This window comes from Crocodylus porosus, unplaced genomic scaffold (genome assembly GCF_001723895.1).
Source record: "Crocodylus porosus isolate Cpor-Errol unplaced genomic scaffold, CroPor_comp1, whole genome shotgun sequence".
Lineage (NCBI taxonomy): Eukaryota > Metazoa > Chordata > Crocodylia > Crocodylidae > Crocodylus > Crocodylus porosus.
The window spans coordinates 225553782-225574755 of NW_017728886.1; the positions used below are offsets into that span (position 1 = coordinate 225553782).

The following is a 20974-nucleotide window of genomic DNA, read 5'->3' on the forward strand; positions in this document are numbered from 1 at the left end:
GGAAAGAAGGGGGATGAATGTAGCTGATAGAAGTGGAGAGGTACTTGGGCAGTCAGATGTTAGGCAGGTTATAATGTGTCATAAATCCAATGTATATGTTTAGTCCATGATTTTTTGTATCCAGGACACTGATGAAGTGAAGTTCATAGGTTCATCTCTAAAAAGTGTTTTGTGAATTGCCTTTGAGGATCAGGAATGAGAGATTAGAGAAAGAGTGTTTTTCTTGTGAGAAATGTGCCCCCACAGGTAACTGGGTATTCTTGTTTTTAACAGATGTCCGGTGTGTGTTCATTCAGGTGTGCTGTTGTTGTTTGGTCTCCTATGTATTTTCCATCAGGCCATTTGATGCATTGGATGAGATATATTGTATTTTTAGAGGTGCAGCCATCAGATCTAGGAATGGTGATAGTTCTGTTGAGGGGTACAATAATTGTGAGAGCAGTAGATATATTTTGGTTTGAGGGAGGGGTGATATGTCATAACCAGCGGTAACCATAACCAGAATCACTCACTGATTCTCTCATCCACTGATTTCTCAATTTATATTTTCACTAACTGGCTTGCATGCAGACCAGCCTCTGGCTTCTTTACTATTTGTTCCATCCAGGAAGAGCACACCAACTCCAGAGGCTTCCTCAGCCTGACCAAGGGTATTTAAACCTGAAAGCTTTTAAACATGAAAGCTTACTAGAAACATGTTGTCAACTAATTAGTTGGTCTATAAAAGATATCAGATTTACCCAGAAAACCTTGTCTCCCATATGTGTGTAAATGTGGCTGTAGCAGGGGTAGGGAGCAGGGAAAAGAGGTGGGCATGTGCCCCCTAGCCCAGCAGGGTCCACCCAGTCTCCCCCTCCAACACTAGGAGGGGAAGGGGCTCCACCCCCCCCCCAAACACAGTCCAGCTCCCATGGGGGAAGGGGGCCTCCAATTTTGTGCTTGCCCAGGGCCCCAATTACAGATTAATCTGTTTCTGGCTGGGGGGACTGTTGATGCACCCCAATTCAGCACCACGCAGGATGGGGCCAGGACTGGCCTGACTGTATGGCCGGGGACCGTGCTCTACTTCCTACCTAGTCCCGCCTTCTCTGACAGTGCTCTGGAGCCCGGAGTATCAGAGTGCTCCGGCCAACCACAGCACTGCCCTGACCCCCTCCCCACACAGTTTTTGGATATGGGGGTTCTGGCCCACCCCCCAGGCCCGCCTACAAATTGTGTCCCCCCCCAGACTCAGGAGGCACCAGTCGCCCATGATCAGAGTCCAGCAAGCAACACACTATCTCCCTCTGGGGAAGGGGGAGAAGCTGGAGAACTATTTTCTCTTCTGAGAGAAGCTATAGCATGTCCAGATAGCTGATGTCCCAGGAGAAACATTCCTTGAAATTATTTAGCCCTAGTTGTTCTCACATTATTTTTCTTCTGTGGTGGCCATTTTTACCCTGGTAGAAAAAACCTGAAAATCAGTACACTTGTGGTTTCTCCTGAGAGACCCCACAAGACTTTCCCAGGAGAAAGTAGAGGTCTGTATAGGCCAGTGGTTCCCAACCTCAGGTCACAACCCAAATGAGGGTTGTGGCGGCAATGGACACAGAGGATGAGCCACGCTGTGTGTTAGAAGTGCCTCCGACCCCAGGCTGCTGCTGCACTTTGCTCCCAGCAGTGGGGTACAGCAAAAAAATGGTTGGTAACCACTGGTATAGGGCAGATGCCGCTGGTCTTCTGAAGTATGCAGGAGAAAGTTTGCAAATTAATTATCTATTATGAGTAAATAAATATCAGTATTAGATATGAACAATCATTGGTTACTATTATTTTGATGAATTTTTACAAAATTATTAGGATACCAAGGTTGAAAAACATATTAACATTTTCAAAAACTTCCAATATTCCTTCGTTCCTTCCTTTCTTTTAGAGAAGATTTTATTTAAAAAGCATTTTATTTTTAGCAACTAGGTTAAATGAGCCCAGGGTCACCACTAATGCCCAGCTGGAAAAGTCAGGAGGGACCTGAGATAAACTGGTAGCCACTACTAAGGGCAGCTAGGGACAGACCCACTGTAAGGTGTGGAAGCCCTGCCAGGACTGAGGGTTAAGGTTAGGGTTAGGGTGCTGAAAGATTTGTCCATTCACAGCAACTGAGGGAAACCCTCTGCTTATCCAAGCCCCCAAGGTCTGGAACAGCCTGCCATTGGAGGTGGTTCGAGCACCTACATTGAACAGAGCACCTACATCTACAGAGTAAATTGGATGCTTATCTTGCTGGGATCCTATGACCACAGCTGACTTCCCGCTCTTTGGGTGGGGGACTGGATTCGATGATCTTCCGAGGTCCCTTCCAGCCCTAATGTCTATGAAATCTATGAAATTTTCATTTCAGGGGAATTCTCTAAATTATCTCTTACAGTATTTAATTAACTTGCACTGACATGGAATTGTTCATTTAAGAATTTCAGCCGTTTGAGGAAAAGAAATTTAGATTTATGTTATATGTTTCATAATCCTAAAGCATTTTTCACTGTATAGAAGAAAACACATGATAAATTCTGTATCCCTTTTTGGTGAAAAAACACATAGTACAAAAAGCTTTGTTGTGATCCCACCAAAGGTAGCAGCTTTCTCTAATCCTCAGATTAGTTCATGTATTTTTAATTTATCATATCATAATACAAGATTCCTCAGTTTTTGTTTGAAAAAAGTCCTGCTTCCAGTCATCACTCTCAATGGATGCAAACTCTTATTCAACATTATATAATGCACACCTGTGATTCAGAAACCTCTAACTTACTCCTCTTTACTGAGCTTGATTTACCTCTTCTGGTGCAGTCTTGGAAACCCATTTGTTTCCAAGAATGAATTCATTACCTCAGAGGAAGACAAGTTGGCTTAGGGGCTGCCACTCTGTAGACTCCCACCAGGAGGAGATAGCTTAAATTTATGGTCATTGTTCCACTTGTGCCCTTTTCTTGGAACTTTATGCAGTACAAATAAAAGAAGCCATGGGCCAGCCTGGCCACATTCCCTCCCCTGTCAACTCTTCGTACAACCACATCCCCCTCTAAAGAGACTTTCTGAAAAATCTAGTATTCAAGTTAACTGTACTTCTGTTTGCTAATTTAAAAATAATAGTTGTGATGCCTCTTTATCATGTCTGAAATGTAGATAATCTGACTATTTCAATTCTCTACATTAGTGATTTTTGAGATCCTTTCAAAGGTGTCATGTCCACATGAGTGTGAATGTTTGGTTCCCTGGGGACAACAAGCAGCAAGACACCTTGTGCTGCCACTAGTTGTCCCAGGGGAACGCCTGCACCATCTGGTAAGTTATCCTGGGTGGGGTAGAGGAGGCTAAGGCTAGCCTTATTGGGGTCCTGGGGGCTCCTGGGGCTGCAACAGTGGCAAATCTGCCATGAGGAGCCTGGCTGTCAACTGGAGCATGGCTCCAGAGGGCCAGTCTCTGGTTTTGAGCAGCGGTGCTGGCCTGCGTGTACTGCTCTGGGTTTTTTTTTGGCACAGGGATTTTTTGACCCTTGGCTAACCAGGTATGAAAAAACCCCCGTGCTGCTCTACTGAAGTGCAGAGAACAGCTGAATGTACGGTATGTGGCACTAAAGGTATCAAAAATATTCTGACCTGTTGTGGACTTTCTGGCCAGATCCAGACATGCAGGCATGCATGGTGTGTGGTGCTGCAAACCACACACCTGGCATGTTAAAATGTGCTCATGCTGCAAATTTACAACAATAAACAGAATTTTGTTGCTTCTGGGAATGTTGCCTTGCACCAAAGTGCACATGGAGGGGTGTGTGCAATGGTAAAAAGTAGCAGAACAAATTTGTGCTGATACTTTTTTGCCACTACAAGTTAATGCTCCTGCATGTGAGGACATACCCTCTGTGTTCTTTGCAACAGAACTGCTCTATTATTTTTCACTAGTCAAAAATGAGTGAAAACTAAGCTGGGATTTTCTGATGGGTTCCTCAAGTCTCATGAGGGGTGGCATAAATTTAATGAAGGGTACCTAAAGTCTAAAGAGGTTAAGGATCACTGCTTACACATTAATTCAAAATAAACAATGTCTTTACAATCTTTTTTCTAGTTTCGTTTAGAAAAAGATAAGAAACTGGAATTATTTTTCACTCTTTATGAAAAGTTTTAAAAGAATCTTAAAACCTCTGAAACACACAAGGAACAGACAAGCTGTTGGCATAAAGATGTTTTCAAAATGATACTAATTCTAACTACGTAATGATTCCTAGTACTATACAGCCTCACTTATGTTAGCAAATGTCCTTTAGCAGAAATGTTAATTCTGATCAACTGTGAATATGTTTCTACATAAATCAAAATGCTAATCCCATGGAAAAAAATCAAAGGATTTGCTTCATTAAGTTTTCTTATACACATTAAAATATATATTCTGGTCTAGAAGTAATATTCTTATATGTAAAAATAAGCTTCAGACTTAATTAAATTCTAGCTATTTCTGATTATAATGGACTTGCTGACCTGTGGAATCAGATTTGGATGAAAAAGATATACACACACAAACAACTGGTTCAGGATAGGTTCATCTTCTGCTCAAGGAAGACATTTTCTGTCTATTTACTAAATCCAAATGATTGAGTTTTCTTTACCCAAATCACTTTTTTTACACATGCAATGTGATGCTTTTCTTCCAGGATGAAGAATAAGCAAGTGACTTTACTATTATTATGAATGTGTCTGAGTCATCACAGTCATTAGGCTCTCTGTGATGACTCAGACAGATTTACGAAGTCAAACAGGCCTGAGAACAAACTGGTTCTAGGACTGTTTGAGCCTGGCTAATATATATGTATTAACTGCACCCAAACGTAGAAGACACGTACTTCAAAACAAATTGCTTTATCAACTGTCTTGAACCCAGCCAGGAAGACCAAGGAAGTTCCTTGAGCAAGAGCACTAGGGAAAACTGACAAACAAAACCCACATCAGTTACAGCAGGCATAGCCAAACCATGACACATGCCACAAGTGGCCCAGGCAGCCTATGCATGACTGGCACATGGCAGACAGGGGAGGGGACAGGCAGCACAGTGGCAGACAGGGTAGAAAGTAGAAGCAGAAGAACAGATAATGGTCAACACTATTCATGCATGTATACATTTCCCCTCACCCTCCTGCTCCCCAAACATGTACACATTCAATATATCTAAAAGATATCTAAAAGATTTGGCATTTAAATAGCATGAATTTATACATTCATACAAAACAGGTCTGAGCTCTGGGACTAGGGACAGACATTACACATACACTAGTTTAAGTGATCAGATACACTGGTTCAAGCCTGTAACAGAACATAAATTCAACGTACATAAACCAGTTTCAAAATGGCTGAAACTGGCTTAAGAGGAACATAGTTGAATGTAATATCAGACTTAACTGATTTGGGTCAAACTGGTTTATGCAACTTCTGTCCTAGACCCCTTCCTGGTTTAAGTTAAATCAGAGTCCTCCAGCATCCCAGATGCTTTGCAGACCTGGGCTGTGCTGTCTGCTCCAGAGAGCAGGGCTGGCCCCGCCCCTCTGCTCCTAGCCAGGGCCCCAGCAGAGACTCTGACCCCACCTTTGCCTCAGAATGCTGTCCCAGGGCTGGGGTCTGGCGACACTCCTGCCCCTTGAGCAGCAAGAGGGGAAAAGCCTAAGATGGTGCAGGCAGGGGCCTGCGGGGGTCTGGCCATGCCCCCACCTCAGATCAGCACTCTACAAGGGAAGGGAGGGCTGCTCTAGCACCCCCTAGCTTCTAGCCTGAGCCACTGCAGGCATGTGCCTGCATTTCTTCAGTCCAGAGGGAATGGCTGTTGCAAACTGGTTCAACCTAGCCAGGTTAGACTACCCTGCAAAGACTGACCCAATTCAGGCTCAGGCTTTGTGAATGTCTGTCGCTAGCTTGGAGTTACAGGAACAAATTAGCTATGAGTCCCAGAGAAGTATAGTGTGATTTAGAAAAATGCTGCATGATAGTTGGCCAAAAAAATATGCCCTTCACAATCAATTGATCAGCTTTTGCTAGTTCAGAACCAGCCAAAAAATTTGTTTGAAAAATGCCTGAAAATCTAATGATTTGTAATTATATGATAAAACAGTGAGCATATTATGGAATTAACCTGACACCTAAAACAAATTAATGTAAATAAATATGTATATATCAACCAAATATGTGGATAAGAGCCTTAAAAATGAAAATAAAGATTTTGCCTTAGCTTACTTTGCTCCTGCACTAGCATCGGTGATGTGTGTGTGTGTGAATGCTGGATATTGCGAGTTACATGTCATTATAATACAGAGAGGTAGTGGCATTATTAAACAATAATTGAACATTCATATAGAGGGCTGGACACATTTGGCAAAGCGGTCGGTAAGTACCTATACTACACAATATATAGGAGATTCTTGGGAACTGATGGAATAAAGGTAGAGAAAAGAATTTTGGAGGGCTGGGCTTGTTTCCACCCTTACAAAACACACTTTTGGGCACAGCATGTTGCCTCAAGAGAGGAGCAATTACATGGAAAGAAGCCTACCTAGTTCTCAGTTGGGGATAGAGTTTTTTATCCATTCAGTCTATAGTTACAAAATTAGATACAATATTATCATCAGCCCTTGGCCTTGCTCAGTTCAGAAGCTGAGAATATAGGGTGGGCAAAATTAATGCCACATGAGGTCTAAGAAACCAAAAATCTGATATTTTGTAACATTTTATGCTTGATTTTGCAATCTAAATACCTTTTAAACCCATTTTTGTGTCTAATTTCCTAGTTTTACTTTGTATAATATATACTGTGCAAAAATAGTGAAAGCGAATAACAAAAAATATCATTTCTCAGTGAATAAAGAGAAAATTTAGATAACAAAAGATGTTACTTCTTCAGGAATTAGCCTATTTGGAGGCCTAGGAGAAAGGTTATTTAAAATATTCTGCTGGTGAGAGAACAAAAAGTGCATCATTGACAAAAATTAATTACAAAATCTCGCAGCAAGGAATAATCTAAAATTACGCTGAGACATATCTTCAGTTCATAGTGCCAACAAGTGTTATCTTGTAGAATTAACAATACACAGTAATTGGGGCTACATTTTAACGGAACCAAAGGGAATAATTACAAAAATGCTTAAAGCACAAGGCTTAATTAAAATTTCTTGTTGTACAAAATCAGGGCCTTTCAACTAATTTAGGTAAACAATTGGAATTGCTTGTACTGTAAGTTTTATCAAACAGCAGTATTAATTGTTCCAGAAAATGTTTGTTTAAAACTGATTTCCAGGTAAAACTTTATAATATAAACATTTTTCTGTGTTTGCTTAAACAATTTTTTGCCTGTTTGCTGTATTAGAAAATTTATGGTGTGGATACCTTAAGGCAGAGATGGAGAGATACTCAGCTTATTTGTTCTACTAAGTCATTTGTTTCTACTAAAAGTACTGAACTTTTTGAAGGATTTGACTTCTCATTTTGTAATTTAGCGTACAGGCAACCCCTACTTAATGCTCTTAATTGGTTCCTGAAAAACTGAGCATTGTGGAATAGCATTAAGTGAAATGTACAAAGCCCGTGAGCATTATAACAAAACTCACTGAGTGCTAAGTGGAATCTGGTATCAATGTAAAATGAACATTATAGCAAAATAGCACTAAGTGAAACAGCATTAAGGGAGGGTTGCCTGTAACCACTCTGTGTTTATATATAGATATCAATCAGACAACATTAAGTATTAGTAGTATTACTAATACTGTTGTCATATACCACAGATACTGTTTGTTGCCACAAACAATTTTTGAACACAAAAGCTTGCTTAATAATTGTTTTCCAACTATTTAAGTTGGTCTAATAAAAGATATCAGATTTATGCAAAGAACCTTGTCCGCCTATGTCCTTAGACCAACACGGCTACAACCTACACCCGTTTGTTGCCACGTAATTCTATGAGAGGATACTCCAGTGCAGCAGTGAAGAAAATAGAGTCCTGGTACTGCAGCTTTTATTTATGCGACTCATCTAATCATACCCACTGGTTGTCCACAATATATTATACTGTATTATTGGTCTCAATGAGACAACCTACCTAAGAATGAATTCCCATGTGAATGCTAGATGCTAAATCAAGTCCTCATTATTTATTTGCTAGTTTGTATTTTTAAACCTTATTTTTTCTCTTTTACTGTTCTGTTAAGCACTATATCTTCTTCAGGATCTGCCATACTTGACTTGTGTAGGATATTCAGTTTAAACCTGATCCAAAGTCCATTGAAACCAATGGGAATTCCTCCATGCATTTCAATGAGTTCTAGACCTTGTCTTCTGAGAGATGGAGAAAGAATAAATGAAGACAATGACTAGCAATGATGATGATTATAGTATGCAACTTCTTTCCTCTAATTGAAGCACAGAACTTTTATTCTGTAATGTATTTCTTGTGAGCTTTATAGTTACAGATTTTGTCTGTATATATGGCATTCCTGATTTTCAGTTTGCTGTTCTGGTGAACGTGGGGTCATTCTTCAATATTTAACTGAATATTATAAACACTTTTCTCTGTATTCCTTTGTGTCCCAGGATAGAGAATATGAGCAATCACTAGACTGTTCTTTTATGGGGGGACCCCATATATATGATATTTTGAACCATAAAAATCTATTTGAAGATACGTGTTTCATTAAATGATTTCAAAATGAATCAGTATGTTAATTGCATGTTTTACACAAATATTTTAACATTAAAGACAATTATGGACAATGTCCCCACAATGCTAAACTTCTATGTATATAAGTTACTGTATGTACTTAAGCAATTTCGTTGAGTTCAGTGAAACTCCTCAAGTGTGAAAAATGTTGTAGGAATGTTCTATTCTATTCTACAGGTTCTTTCAGTTTGTAGCATTTGGGTCCTTCCAGTTTCTTAGAAGCAGTGGTTATCACTGATAAGGGAAGTGATTTTGCTTATACTGTAAGTAGTGTTCCAAACTGTGCAGCGCGTGCAGCCGTGCAGGTGTGCTCATGCTGTACTGCCAGGTGTGCCTGCATGGCTGCGCATGCCACACAGCTTAGAGGGAACAGTGGTTGCAAGTGTTACTTTTACTTCTGAGACAGAATTGAAACAATGTTTCAACAATGCATTTAGGGGCACTGGATCACACTGCATATTAAGATTGTATATTGTTTATAAATGTTAAATAATAATAAACAGATGTTTTACTAAAAGACTAATTTATCATGATAAATCATTCATGAGAACAAGAGGGCAACAACTTTTCTATAACACATATAATCATGTCTGTGTTAGCCTTTTGCCTTTTATGAACCAGTTATAAATGGGATCTTAATATAAAGGTATGAGGAGGCATGATGTTTCTAGAATTGCCAACTTCCAGACAAAGAAGACTTAAAGAGTTAAATCAAAGTTAAAGAATAGAAATAGTAATCTGACTGCTGTGACCAAATCATGAGTCAGGTAATTACTTTGTTCTTATCTCAGGCTCCTGCAGCTGGAAGTAGTGTTCAACATTTTCTCCAGACTAAGCATATTACTTCTATGCACTGCTAAAGAGGTGGTACCATATAACCTTCCATTCAAGAGCTGGGCAAAATGATCACTATATTCTTTACTTATTTTGCTGGTATGTGGGAAGGTTGAAGAAGAATTTTGAAATCTTCAGATAAAGACAACTATATATCAGCCAAGTGCTTATTACTATTTATAAACCATTGCCTACCATCATTATTCTAGTTTTTTCCTCATCCTTCTTTTTTCTGGATGCTTTTCTATTTATTCTCATGCCAATATGGCTGACACCCCCATCCTTTTAATTTCTTATGGTCTTGGACTATTCTAGGTGTAAAGAAGTCCCTAATGAGTTTTGCTTTATCTGTCCACTTCTTTTCTGTTACAGAAATATAGCTTAGTTGACTTATAGCTGCTGCCTTGACTACAGAACTCAGGAATGAAAAACCCCATCAGCGTTCTTTCCACACATTCCAAGGTAATGAAATGAAGATTAGAACCCAGAAGCCTGCTATCCTCAGCCTCGGCTAATTCTGACCTCTTGCTCCCACTCTTTCATATGACAGAACTGACAAACTAACGTCTTCTTGCACAGCATGCTCTGCTGAACTTTCCCAGGCTTGACAGCACAGACATTGTGTCACGTGACAAAAACAAACAAACAAAAATCACCAAAAAAACACACAGATTAAGGTTTAGTCTTGTGTTGTTGTCTTTGTTTCTCGTCTTTAAAAGTATTCCCCCCCCCAATCACTCTTTTTCATGGGATTACCTATTGCTGAACAAATAGCAAATATGACAACTAATAGTGCATTTCCTTCAGGACACCTCAATCATCTATCACAGATGTAGAAAGATTTTTTCTTACTTGTATTTATAGGATACGCTGTGTTTGAAGAAAACAACCCATTCTGCAGTTAACATGGTAAAATGATAAGGGTAGGTGACCAGGTCCCTAAACACTAGGACTAAGGGGGGTGGATTCCAAATATGTAGACATTATCCTCATTTTCTGTCCTTCAGTGACTGCAACCCGATTGCACAGGCTGCTACAAAGGACAAGGATTTTGTGAAAATATATAGAACTGAAAAGAAGGAAAGGGGAACCTTGAGAGGGGAACCTGTGAAGGCATATAAATTCATAAGAGGAGAGCAACATGAAGTAGGTGATGATCTGTTTACCAGGGCACCCCCTGGAACAACAAGGAACAATGGCCATAAGCTACTGGAGAGAAGGTTTAAACTGGACATTAGAAAAACGTTCTTCATGGTTAGGGTTGCCAGGATCTGGAATGGGCTTCCAAGGGAGGTGGTGCTTGCCCCATCCTTTGGGGTCTTCAAGAGGAGACTGGACAGGCACCTGGCTGGGATCACATGATCCCAGGTTTGGTGACCCTTTTCTTGCCTGCCAGGGGCAGGGGGTCAGAGTAGATGGCCCACTGAAGTCCCTTCTGACCCTAAAACCTATGAAAAGTTCTAATGATACTTGAGAGCTGGAAGTACTATTGCTGCTAAGAAACCAACACTATGCGACAAGTAATAAAAGCTATGAAACTCAGAGTACTGGCATAATTTAGGAGTTGGCAACCTATAGCCCATAGGCCATATCTGGCCTACAAAGTTGTCTGGTTCAACATGGGAGGGATGGGTGTCACAGAGCTGCACCATCCCAACCACCCCCTCTGTAATCCTCCCTCCTACTGCATAGCCTAATCTCCATGGCATCTGAGTTTATCCTTGATGTGGAGGGAACAGGTATCTGGCAGATGGCAGCTGGCCCACATCAGCAAAACGTTGCCAACCCCTGGAATAGATATCTGGAGCAACTCTATCTGGGACCTCTGGGATGTTATGAATAGGTGTGGCCATTTTAAAATCAGGGCCAAACTAGACCCCTGAACAATTTTAAACCTAGACTGCCTTAAAGGCCTAATGACATTTGCCTTATAGATAGGATATGATTAAATATCTTTATAATTATGGTGCTTTGCTGCAGAAAACTTAAAAGGTAGAATGAATTATATCATATAGGGGAAAACAAGGAAATGTATATTGGAAACACCTGTAATAACAGACTTCCTCCAGCGATATGAGAAAACAGGGTGTCCTGTCATGAACAAATACAATGGTTGAGAGATTCTGCATTAAAGGGAGAGAGACAATATTATACTGAGTTGCACAATTTCCCCAGAAAAGGATCATCATTTTGTTTTCTTCTGTTTTTCAGTTATTTTCTACATCCCTGTGGAAGGCCTAACTTTGCAGCATCAGGACCTTGTTTATTGTAGCAGCTTGTGGTCACAGAAGAGCAGAAAATAGTTGAAAGGAACAGTGAAAGTTAAATGCTTAATAGGTCCAGAAAAAACAGTGGAAATTAACAGGAGCCTCAAAATAAAAAATGATGGTGCTCAAAACCCTTGCTATCTTGTTTGTACCTGACTGAGCATGATTTCAAGAAAAATTCTAATTAGAGACTGATTTTACACATCTAAAGAAAACACTTGATCAAAATTCAACCCATACATGCCATTGCTAGCTTTCAATTAACATTTCTCTCAAGAGCAAACTTCTTCCTCATCTACCCTACCTGTAATGGGGAACCTAAGGAACTCTCTTCTTCAAGTTTGTATGATATACTTTATAACCTAATAAATCTGGCGTGCTTTGGACTGATCACCTGCTGGAAATTTGAAAATGCCAGATTTTTTAAACTGGCACAGCGGTCGGTTGCAGAGTGGGGGAGGGGGTAGTGGTGGCCAGTCCTGGAGCAGCAGCTGCACACGAAGCAGCCGCATGGGGTGGTGAATGGCAGTGGCAGCCGCTGAGTGCAAGCTTTCCCCCCTGCATCTGGGGGAGTGGGGAAGGGGGGGAGTGGTAGCTGGTCCTAGAGCGGTGGGGGGGAAGAGCTGGATTTTTTATATCCAGATTTATGAGGTTATACTGTATTAGGACAAAGTAGTTACACAAGAGGTAATTCCTGTGTATTTGAAGAATATTCATTTGTTTTTCCCAAAAATCTCATCATCACTACCAGAAAGGTTCAGCTACAAAAGTCTACATTTACTTGCTGATTTGTGTAAAGTCTTGAACAAGTTAATTTTTGGACTTATGCATTTACAACTTGAGTCAGAGCAGGAACAATTGTTTCACAATTACCCTGTTTACAATTATCTTTTAAAGAATGTACATTAAACTTGGTGAAGTAAATGAGAGTTGGCAGTACATCTTAACCTGTACTGTTTTAGGCCCCCTCTACATGTTATAGGTATTGTATAATTAACTGATATTGTATAATTAACTGGTTAATTGTGCAATTACCTTAAGACCAGCTACATGTGCAAAGTACTTATCACACAATAGAAAGCTCCAACTAGCCATAAAGTTAGACCTTAAAAATGTGTACTAATGTTATAGCTGGTTGTTATAAAGCTTTAATTTGCATATGCAGAAGGTTGACAGGACTTCCAGCTGCACAAGCACACCTTGCCCAGCGTGAAACCCCTGGGCCCAGGGGAGCATGGCTGCCTCAGTTCCCCAAGGCCTGAGGGTTTTATGCACCCCTGAGCATGGGAGATCATTGCTGCCATGATACCCTAGCCTCCGGGGATCATGGCTGGATTCCCTCAACTGAGGGGGCTCCCAACTGTGGGAACTTACTTTTTGCCTGTGCAGTGCAGCACAGGATCAGGCCCCCACTGCACCAGCAATAAGGTGCAAGGGGATCTTATGCAAGATCCCACAATCGTGCCTCCTGTCATGCACATGCAACTTTACCTACATGTGTAAAGGAAGCCTTATGCTCAGTTCTACTTTAAACTACAAAAAAAAGGGGACAACTTTTCACAGTGCACAAGATCTTTGACTTGGTACTCAACTTGCCCAAGCAATTCTAAAATTACAAGAACAAACCTAGCATCTGTGGCCTACACGTGGCCCATGAGATAAACATTTGTCTATTTGCAACCAGTAGGACTTGTCATTGTACATACATTGCAGACAGATGATAAGTAGGAGAACATGCAAACAACAGAATCATAAAACAATATAAAAGTAGGATTAGAAGGGACCTAAGGAGGTCATCTAGTCCAACTCCCTGCTCAAGACAGGTTCATTTTTCACTAAACTGTCCAAGTCAAGTACCTGCCTAACCAGCTCTCAAAAAGGATGGAGATTTGACAACCTGTATGGGTAGCTTACTCCAGTGCTTAAACACCTCATAGTGAGGAAGGTCCTTCCTAATATCCAATCTAATTTTCCACTGTTGCAATTTAAGGCCATTGTTCTATTGCTACACAGAATAATCTATCACTATTCTTTCTATAACCACTCCTCTAGTGTCTGAAGACTGTTACCAAATCTCCCCTCTATCTTCTCTTCTCTTCTTTTCTTTAACTAAATAATCCTTGTACTTTCAGCCTATCCTCTTAAGGGATATGATTTAACTTAGCTGAAACTTCATTAACTTAACTAATTTGGAATATTGACAACCATAACTCATCAAGTATAGGTGATGTTCCTCCCCCTAACTGCTTCCTCCTTGTAGCGGGCTGCCTACTACAACTGGTTCCTAGACCATTGCTAGTATCTTATCATCTCTAATGGCTACAGGGTTAGGGAAAGGAGGTTATCTCCTCTGTGAAGCAGACCTTAGAATGCCCAACCCTGTTCCTCAGCTTATTTATAGGATATCTACTTTCCACTAAATCCACTTCCACTTGTGCTTTATTATGGAATTACATCATCTATGGAATGAATACCTGCATTAAACACCTGCTGCCTGCTAAACTGTGACAACCTGAACCTTACTTCTTGACTTATCTTGCTGGGTCCCTGCAATATTGTAGGGAGAGGTGAAAAAAAAAAGCAAACTAGCAAGCATTGGTCCTTCTGGCAGCAGAGGCACAGTAGGGCATCTCTGTGCCCTGGGCAGTGACTGAGCATGGGATAATGCTGGCTACCACAATGCCCAGAGTGATGGTGGCTATTTTGTTTTTTTTTTTTTTACACACACGCAAAGCCAATGCTCCTAGCTACTGCTGCCTCCCCCTCCCTTCAGCTGTGCTGCTGTCTGGCAGTGAAGGAAAAGTTCCTTCAGATTTTCCTCATTTTACCTATTTTTAGGCAACTAACAGAATTCTCATAGCAAGAGAATAACCCCAGTCCTATGTTAATTTCAGGAATAGAAATCAGGATCTGATAATCTATCAGCAAAGACAGGGTTCATACGTTTTCTTAGTTTCACAGAGGGTACCTGGCCTTAGAATGCCCAACTCTGTTCCTACCAATGTGAACACTTGTTCAGGTGATGTCCTTTCCCTTCCCAAACTTCTTGAGGGGGGCTGAAGTGATAGCATGAATGTGGGACAGTATGGATGAAATCTCCTGATAACAGCCTTTTAGAACCATTGCTAAATGTATAGACTTTAGTAAATAAACTATTACAAGACTAGTATACAAAATTAAACTAGAAGTATTTTTTTTTAAAGACTACAACTTTTCAAGTAAAAAAGGGAAGAAAATAGTTAGAAACTATATGTAATTATTTGTTCAAAAGCACAGGGTTGGTTAGACCAAAAAATTGTATTAGCAGGCAAACATTTCAATATTTATTGATTTATGTCTAAAATAAATTAGAGTCTATTCTATTGTTCTTGAGACGGATGATATGTGGAGGAAGTAGGTATTTTAATATCCTGTTTAACGTCAACTTAGAAAATGAGATTCTTCCTTAATATTTCCATTTCATTCACAAAGACTGAAGACTCCCCAAGAAAGGGACACCAGTATTTAAAGAGATGCTAAGTGTTCAAATGACAGATACTACCTTCCTAAAAGGCAAAATCCTCAGCTTTTTTTTTTTATGGAAAAAAAATAATTTGTCACTTGCCCTTTGGGTTATGAAGGGAACCCAACAGTCTGAATTAAGTACCATAGAATAACCAGCAAATAAGCACATTCTTCTTAAAAGAAACATTAAAAAAATCTAATAATTTAATACTGATTAAAAGCAAAGAACAAAGAAGCAGACAAGGACTGCTAGATTAGCAGGTCCATGTGGTAGGATAAATCCACCATAGTACTTATGTTGCCTGTGAACCCCCTGAAGCTACAAGAATAAACATTAAGTATCACTGTGAAGATGTCTATTCTCTCTTGGTACCATTATAAAATTAAATATATATTTACAAAACAAAGATTCTATCCTGGTTTATTTTTACACAAAATTGGGACCTCAGTGTATATTCTGAGGTAGTTTATTACCTATTGTTTAATGCTGGAAATTTCTATCTATCAGCCAATTAGTTTACTTAAGAAACTAATGATTCTTGTATTTCTATAGTTTTAGTCCAGTTTACAGACTGTAAAGAAGGTTTTGCTAGATCATAACAATCTTCTAACAAAAGTTGTGCTTAGCTTCTTTGGTTTTAAGTTCTTCTATCAAAAAAGCTTTCTTCTAGTCTAGGTTGTATGAGACGTATCACACATATGCAGTTCCAAATAAAATGATGAACTGAAACTTCTGCAAGAAGATTCTTTTAGCACAGACCTTTACTCAAACATGTATCAATGCAACCACGGCACAATGAAAAATATCCCTTTGACTGACTGGGCTAATTATAAAGTTAAATTATGGGGCCCTTGTAAAAGAAGAGTTTGCTAAACACACAATTTCTACAACATTGCCTGGAAGTGGCTAAATTCCCAATAAGACCATCCCTATTGACCCTATTCATGAATGAATTACGATTTTTTATCTCTGCATAACATGCAGCATTTACTTACCCTTAAATTTTGAAGCATTCCAGTTTCTGCTGACATGACTGTATTCCCAAAATAGAACATTATAGTAATCCTCTGCTAGACATTTAAGCCATTTGTGTATTTATTTTTTAGTTTCTTTCTTGAACTTTCTAACTGTGAGAGGGCTGGGAAAGTCGAAGCATGATGAACGAGAGTTTGTTTTCTAAAAAAGTAGAAATGCAGACATTTGATCTAACATTGAAAAATTCACAGCCTCCTACCTTGAAAACAAACATTTCCCGGCGAAGAATAGCTAGCGTGTCGAAGTTCCCATCACAGATGTTAGGTTTGGATCCAGGATAGGAAGGTTTGTCACCAGTGGGCGGCCGGGGAGGTTTTGGCTGCCTATCATTCTTCCCAGGGTTAGCTGGAGGGATAGAACGATGTGGGGGCACTGTTGGCAGAGGTTTTGTTGGTGGTGGGATCTTGTCAGGTGGACCTTTAAAAATACCAGCAGGACACTGATTCAGATCACACTTTAAAGAGGACTGCAAAAGTGCAACAAAGGTACACCGTAAGGAACAAGCCTGTATCAATAGAGGACTGGATTAGATATTCCTTTTATGATTTCTGCAGTTTTGGTTCCAGATAGCTGAGGCACTAACAAAGGAAAAAAGAATGATTTCTTGAGAATTGATACCTTGCTCCTTTATTCAGCAACAAAGTTAGAGATTGCAAAGGGTGCTGAAATTTAAAATCATGAATTGTTTATAGCATGTGCTTGAACAACTTTGAAAAACTGTCTTGTTGAGAACAAAACTCTTGTTTGTTATGTAAAATGTAGGAAATGTGTCTTACAAGTATGTAACAAAAGCCTCACCAAACCATGTTTTTGAATATCCTCTTTATTATCTGTATTTATCTATCCATTCACCTATGCACACACACAAACTGCATATTGAGTGGGAATATTTACATGAGAAATGACAGAAGCAAGTAATAAAGTGCATTGATCCAGCACCCTTGACTATCTAGCCTAACCAAACATCTGTCTACTAGTTAGTGTATTCTGGGACTATTATTAACATTTCTAGCTTTTGAGCAACTAGCTGTCTCACATAGAGACTTCATAAAAGCACAAAAATACTTCCTTCTTTCCCCAGAAGTGGAACTTACTCCACCATTTATGCTGGCCCAAATCACAGATCAGAACATTAATTGTGTACCAGTGACAGATGTAAGATCTAGTATCTTGCAACTCCCCAGGAATACAGCTTGGAAAATTTTAATTCCAGGAAAGGTTATCTCCCCATGTCCCTAAGGGACACAAAGCCCTTTTCTAGGATTGAAAGAAAATTTTTATGTTGGAGTCAGGCATTTCACGTGTCATAAATACATAGTAGAGCTCTTTAAAAGTTTCTAAAATTAGTTCCTTACCATTTTTATTTCCATGCGAGTTCTGTACAATTGCACTTATGGCTACTAATATGGCAATTGTTGCTATAGGTAAATGAGCTTAGATAAAGTCAAATTAAAAATAATTAGCTAACTCTCTGCATAGTATTTGCAAAACAGTTTATTCTCTTTTTTTTTGAAAAATAAACGTGAAACTGGTGTGATGTAAAAATGTTGATGACACTCATTTAGGATGATCTAACGAGTCCATATATAGTTAAACTACTGGTCTACATTCATGCTATTAAAACTCTCAATGTCAGATCATATGATTTACAATTGGCAAAGTGAAAAAAAAGTCATTCAATTTCTAGAGAAATGCTGGGTCTAATAATATTTCTCATGTATAGGATAAGATGTCTTGCCTAGGACCAGTAAAATTTCTGGTGGCAGAAACGGCATTTTAAGTCTACTCACTTCCTCTTTTGATCATTTAAATTACATAATTTCAGTATAACAAAGCAGCTTGCACTCTCTCATTTGCTGCACTCCCTCATTTGCATGATAGTAGGTTAAACAGCAACTCTAGCTGGAGACAAAGCTAAAACTCACAGTGAAATGTGAATTTCTGGTACCTGATCAAGGTAAATGAACTAGAAGGATAAATATTTACTGACCGAACATTTAAGGGAACCTTAAATTACCTACACAACCCCAAACAGCCATCACTAAGATCTAATAAATCATGTATTTTGTTCATAATTTGAAGGTGCATGACAATCATAATTAACAGTTAATGAGGAAGTTTTCAGCAAAATAGAACTTGTTTACTTCAATACAGGTATTATTTATTGAATCCAAATAACCTTTTAACATATGTATTACAGAAATCAATTTGACTCAAAATCCAAATTAAATTTTCATATATAATTTGCTATTGATGTCAGGAATTTCTTCCCAGGGGTAATAAATGTCTTCAAAAGTATAGCTTACAGCTGTCAGAGCTTAATATTTAGTGTAAAGAAAAAATATCCTTGTCTAGCCCTTTAGTGTAGACTAAAGGGCTAGACCAACGTACAAGGTCATGAGAAATAACCTTCTTTCAGTTTAACATACAAGAAATTATAACCAGCCAGTCATTGGGTTCCCTCTGTGGAACAGTCTGACTATAATAAAACTTAATATTAGAATATTTAACATGGATGTAGCTGGCTTTCAGTTGGAGGTACATTATTATCCTATACTAATTGAGATGGCTTTCCTAACAGTAAAGACTAGCAGGAAATATAATCCTGTTAATATTCAGTTTAACCCTGAGAGAACACTTACCACTCAGACATTTAAATTGAAAAACTAATGAATGCAAAACAAATTAGTGAACTTAAACTATACTATTTGCAAATGCAAATGATATCTACTGGTTACTTTGCATTTACATACAAATAGTATGCATCTTTCACTGTAATACTAAAAGCACTCAATTAAATTAGCAAAGCAGAATCCTTAATAGCTAAACTACAGGTGTCGAGCTCTTTAAAACTATGTAGGAAAAAGTGCCCCTGGAAATGTCAGAAACATTAATGTAGGAGTTGTAGGAGTTAAACCTACAATCAGTAAATTGTTTTTTCCTCCAATTAACTTGATTTCTTAAACTAACACAATAAATTTAGAATTTATTTACACTGGATGTTTCTTTCAATTTGGTTCACTAAAGACAAGTACACAGATATTTTAAAGACTGGAACTTTTTCCCTATGTTGTTCAAAACTTGGGTTGGTAATAACATAGTTTTAAGATCAATTTACTATATTTATCACAATAGGGGGCTTGCTGTGACCACAAAATTACTGTACCCTGGGAACTGCATAGTATTATAACAGATAAATGTGCAAACAACCCATTCATCCATTTATATGAGCTCAGAGTACTGTGGAAATAAGCTTGTTAAGGTTTAAGCTTTCATATCTTAATATTTTAATAGTTCGGGATTTCTCTGCACATATTCTTTACTACCCTTTTAAATATTTAAGGTTGCCATTCCAGCTGAGTGCAGATTTAGATTAAGGTTGTGAACAGTGAGAAACTAAATAAGAGAGCTTCATCAGAATCCTTAGCTTCCTCATAGCAAGAAATCAAGGCCTCTGAAGCCATGGCTGACAGACTGCACTTTCATACACTATATTTTCTCCCTTTATGCCCAAAAATGCTCTTAAGCAAAATGCCTCACATGTATAATAACATACCATATATCTTCTGGATGCCTTGTAAATCATCAGTAGGTAGTTTGAAGTTGTCAGTTTCCATATACTGGTAAAATGGAGCCATAATTGCAGTGGGGTCATTGGAATGCTCCAAGCCTAGAGCATGCCCCAGCTCATGCACTGCAACTAGAAAGAGATCATTCCCTATGGAAACAAAAAAGGAAGTGCTTTATAATAATATGAACAATAAAACAAGGCTAATACCATAATGAAAGATATATTAATGGTAAAATATATTTTACCAGAAGAAACCAAGAATCAACATCTAGGGGATCACCTGAGCTGTGGCAGGCAGTTTTGTTTTTTTTTAACAAGACTATGATGATTATCATTTTATGATGGCAGAAATATGGTGATCCTCTGATGGATACCAATGAATATACTCATCTTCATTTAAATAGTGTTGTAGTGTGCACACAGTTAGTGAGCATCAGTCCTGCATCCATGGCTAGCTCACATACCATTTCAAAGTCTACTTTAATCCAACAAGAATGATTAAAATGTTTATGTTACAAAAGTAGTCTTAAGCTCTGAAGGAAAAATCGCTCTGCCAGGTGCGGTAAACTTCACAAAATGAGCACTGCCTGTTTAGGACAAATCCTGCAGAGAGCCTTAGTTTTCCTACTGTTTCCAATCAGACCCCTGCTGATGACCTGTACATGTTGTCCATTTCTGAATCAGCCCAACTGAAATCATTACACAGATAAAGGTACAGATAGGTGTCCCATTACCTCTGTCAAATATGAACCACTTTTATTTATTTATTTTGCAGTGGGAACTAAGTAACTTCAGTACTTTGTGTTCTCTTTACATAGGTAAATGGCTATATAAGAATTAGAAGCTTTTGTTTTAAAATAGCTCTTAATAATAACCAAATATGAAGCATTTCCAGTTACTAAGATGGAAAAGATTAAAATAACTGACTGAACGTGATGCATATCATTCCTTAAGTTTCTCAGTGGGTGCGTCTACACAAGACATTTACTGCGAAGTTCTCTAATTAGCTCTGCAGGAAATGTCTCAGCATCTACACGTGCA

General features: G+C 38.8%; 1 protein-coding gene across 2 annotated transcripts in view; it reads right to left on the reverse strand.

Annotated features, from left to right (window-relative positions):
• MMP16 (matrix metallopeptidase 16) overlaps positions 1 to 20974 on the reverse strand; it is a 287844-nt gene that overhangs the window by 53586 nt on the left and 213284 nt on the right. For both annotated transcript variants that reach the window (XM_019550163.1, XM_019550171.1), the window contains exons 5-6: positions 19919 to 20080; positions 16562 to 16779 (exon numbers count right to left, since the gene is read on the reverse strand). In XM_019550163.1, the coding sequence (XP_019405708.1) occupies positions 16562 to 16779; positions 19919 to 20080 (380 nt within the window). The remainder of the gene's footprint in view (positions 1 to 16561; positions 16780 to 19918; positions 20081 to 20974) is intronic.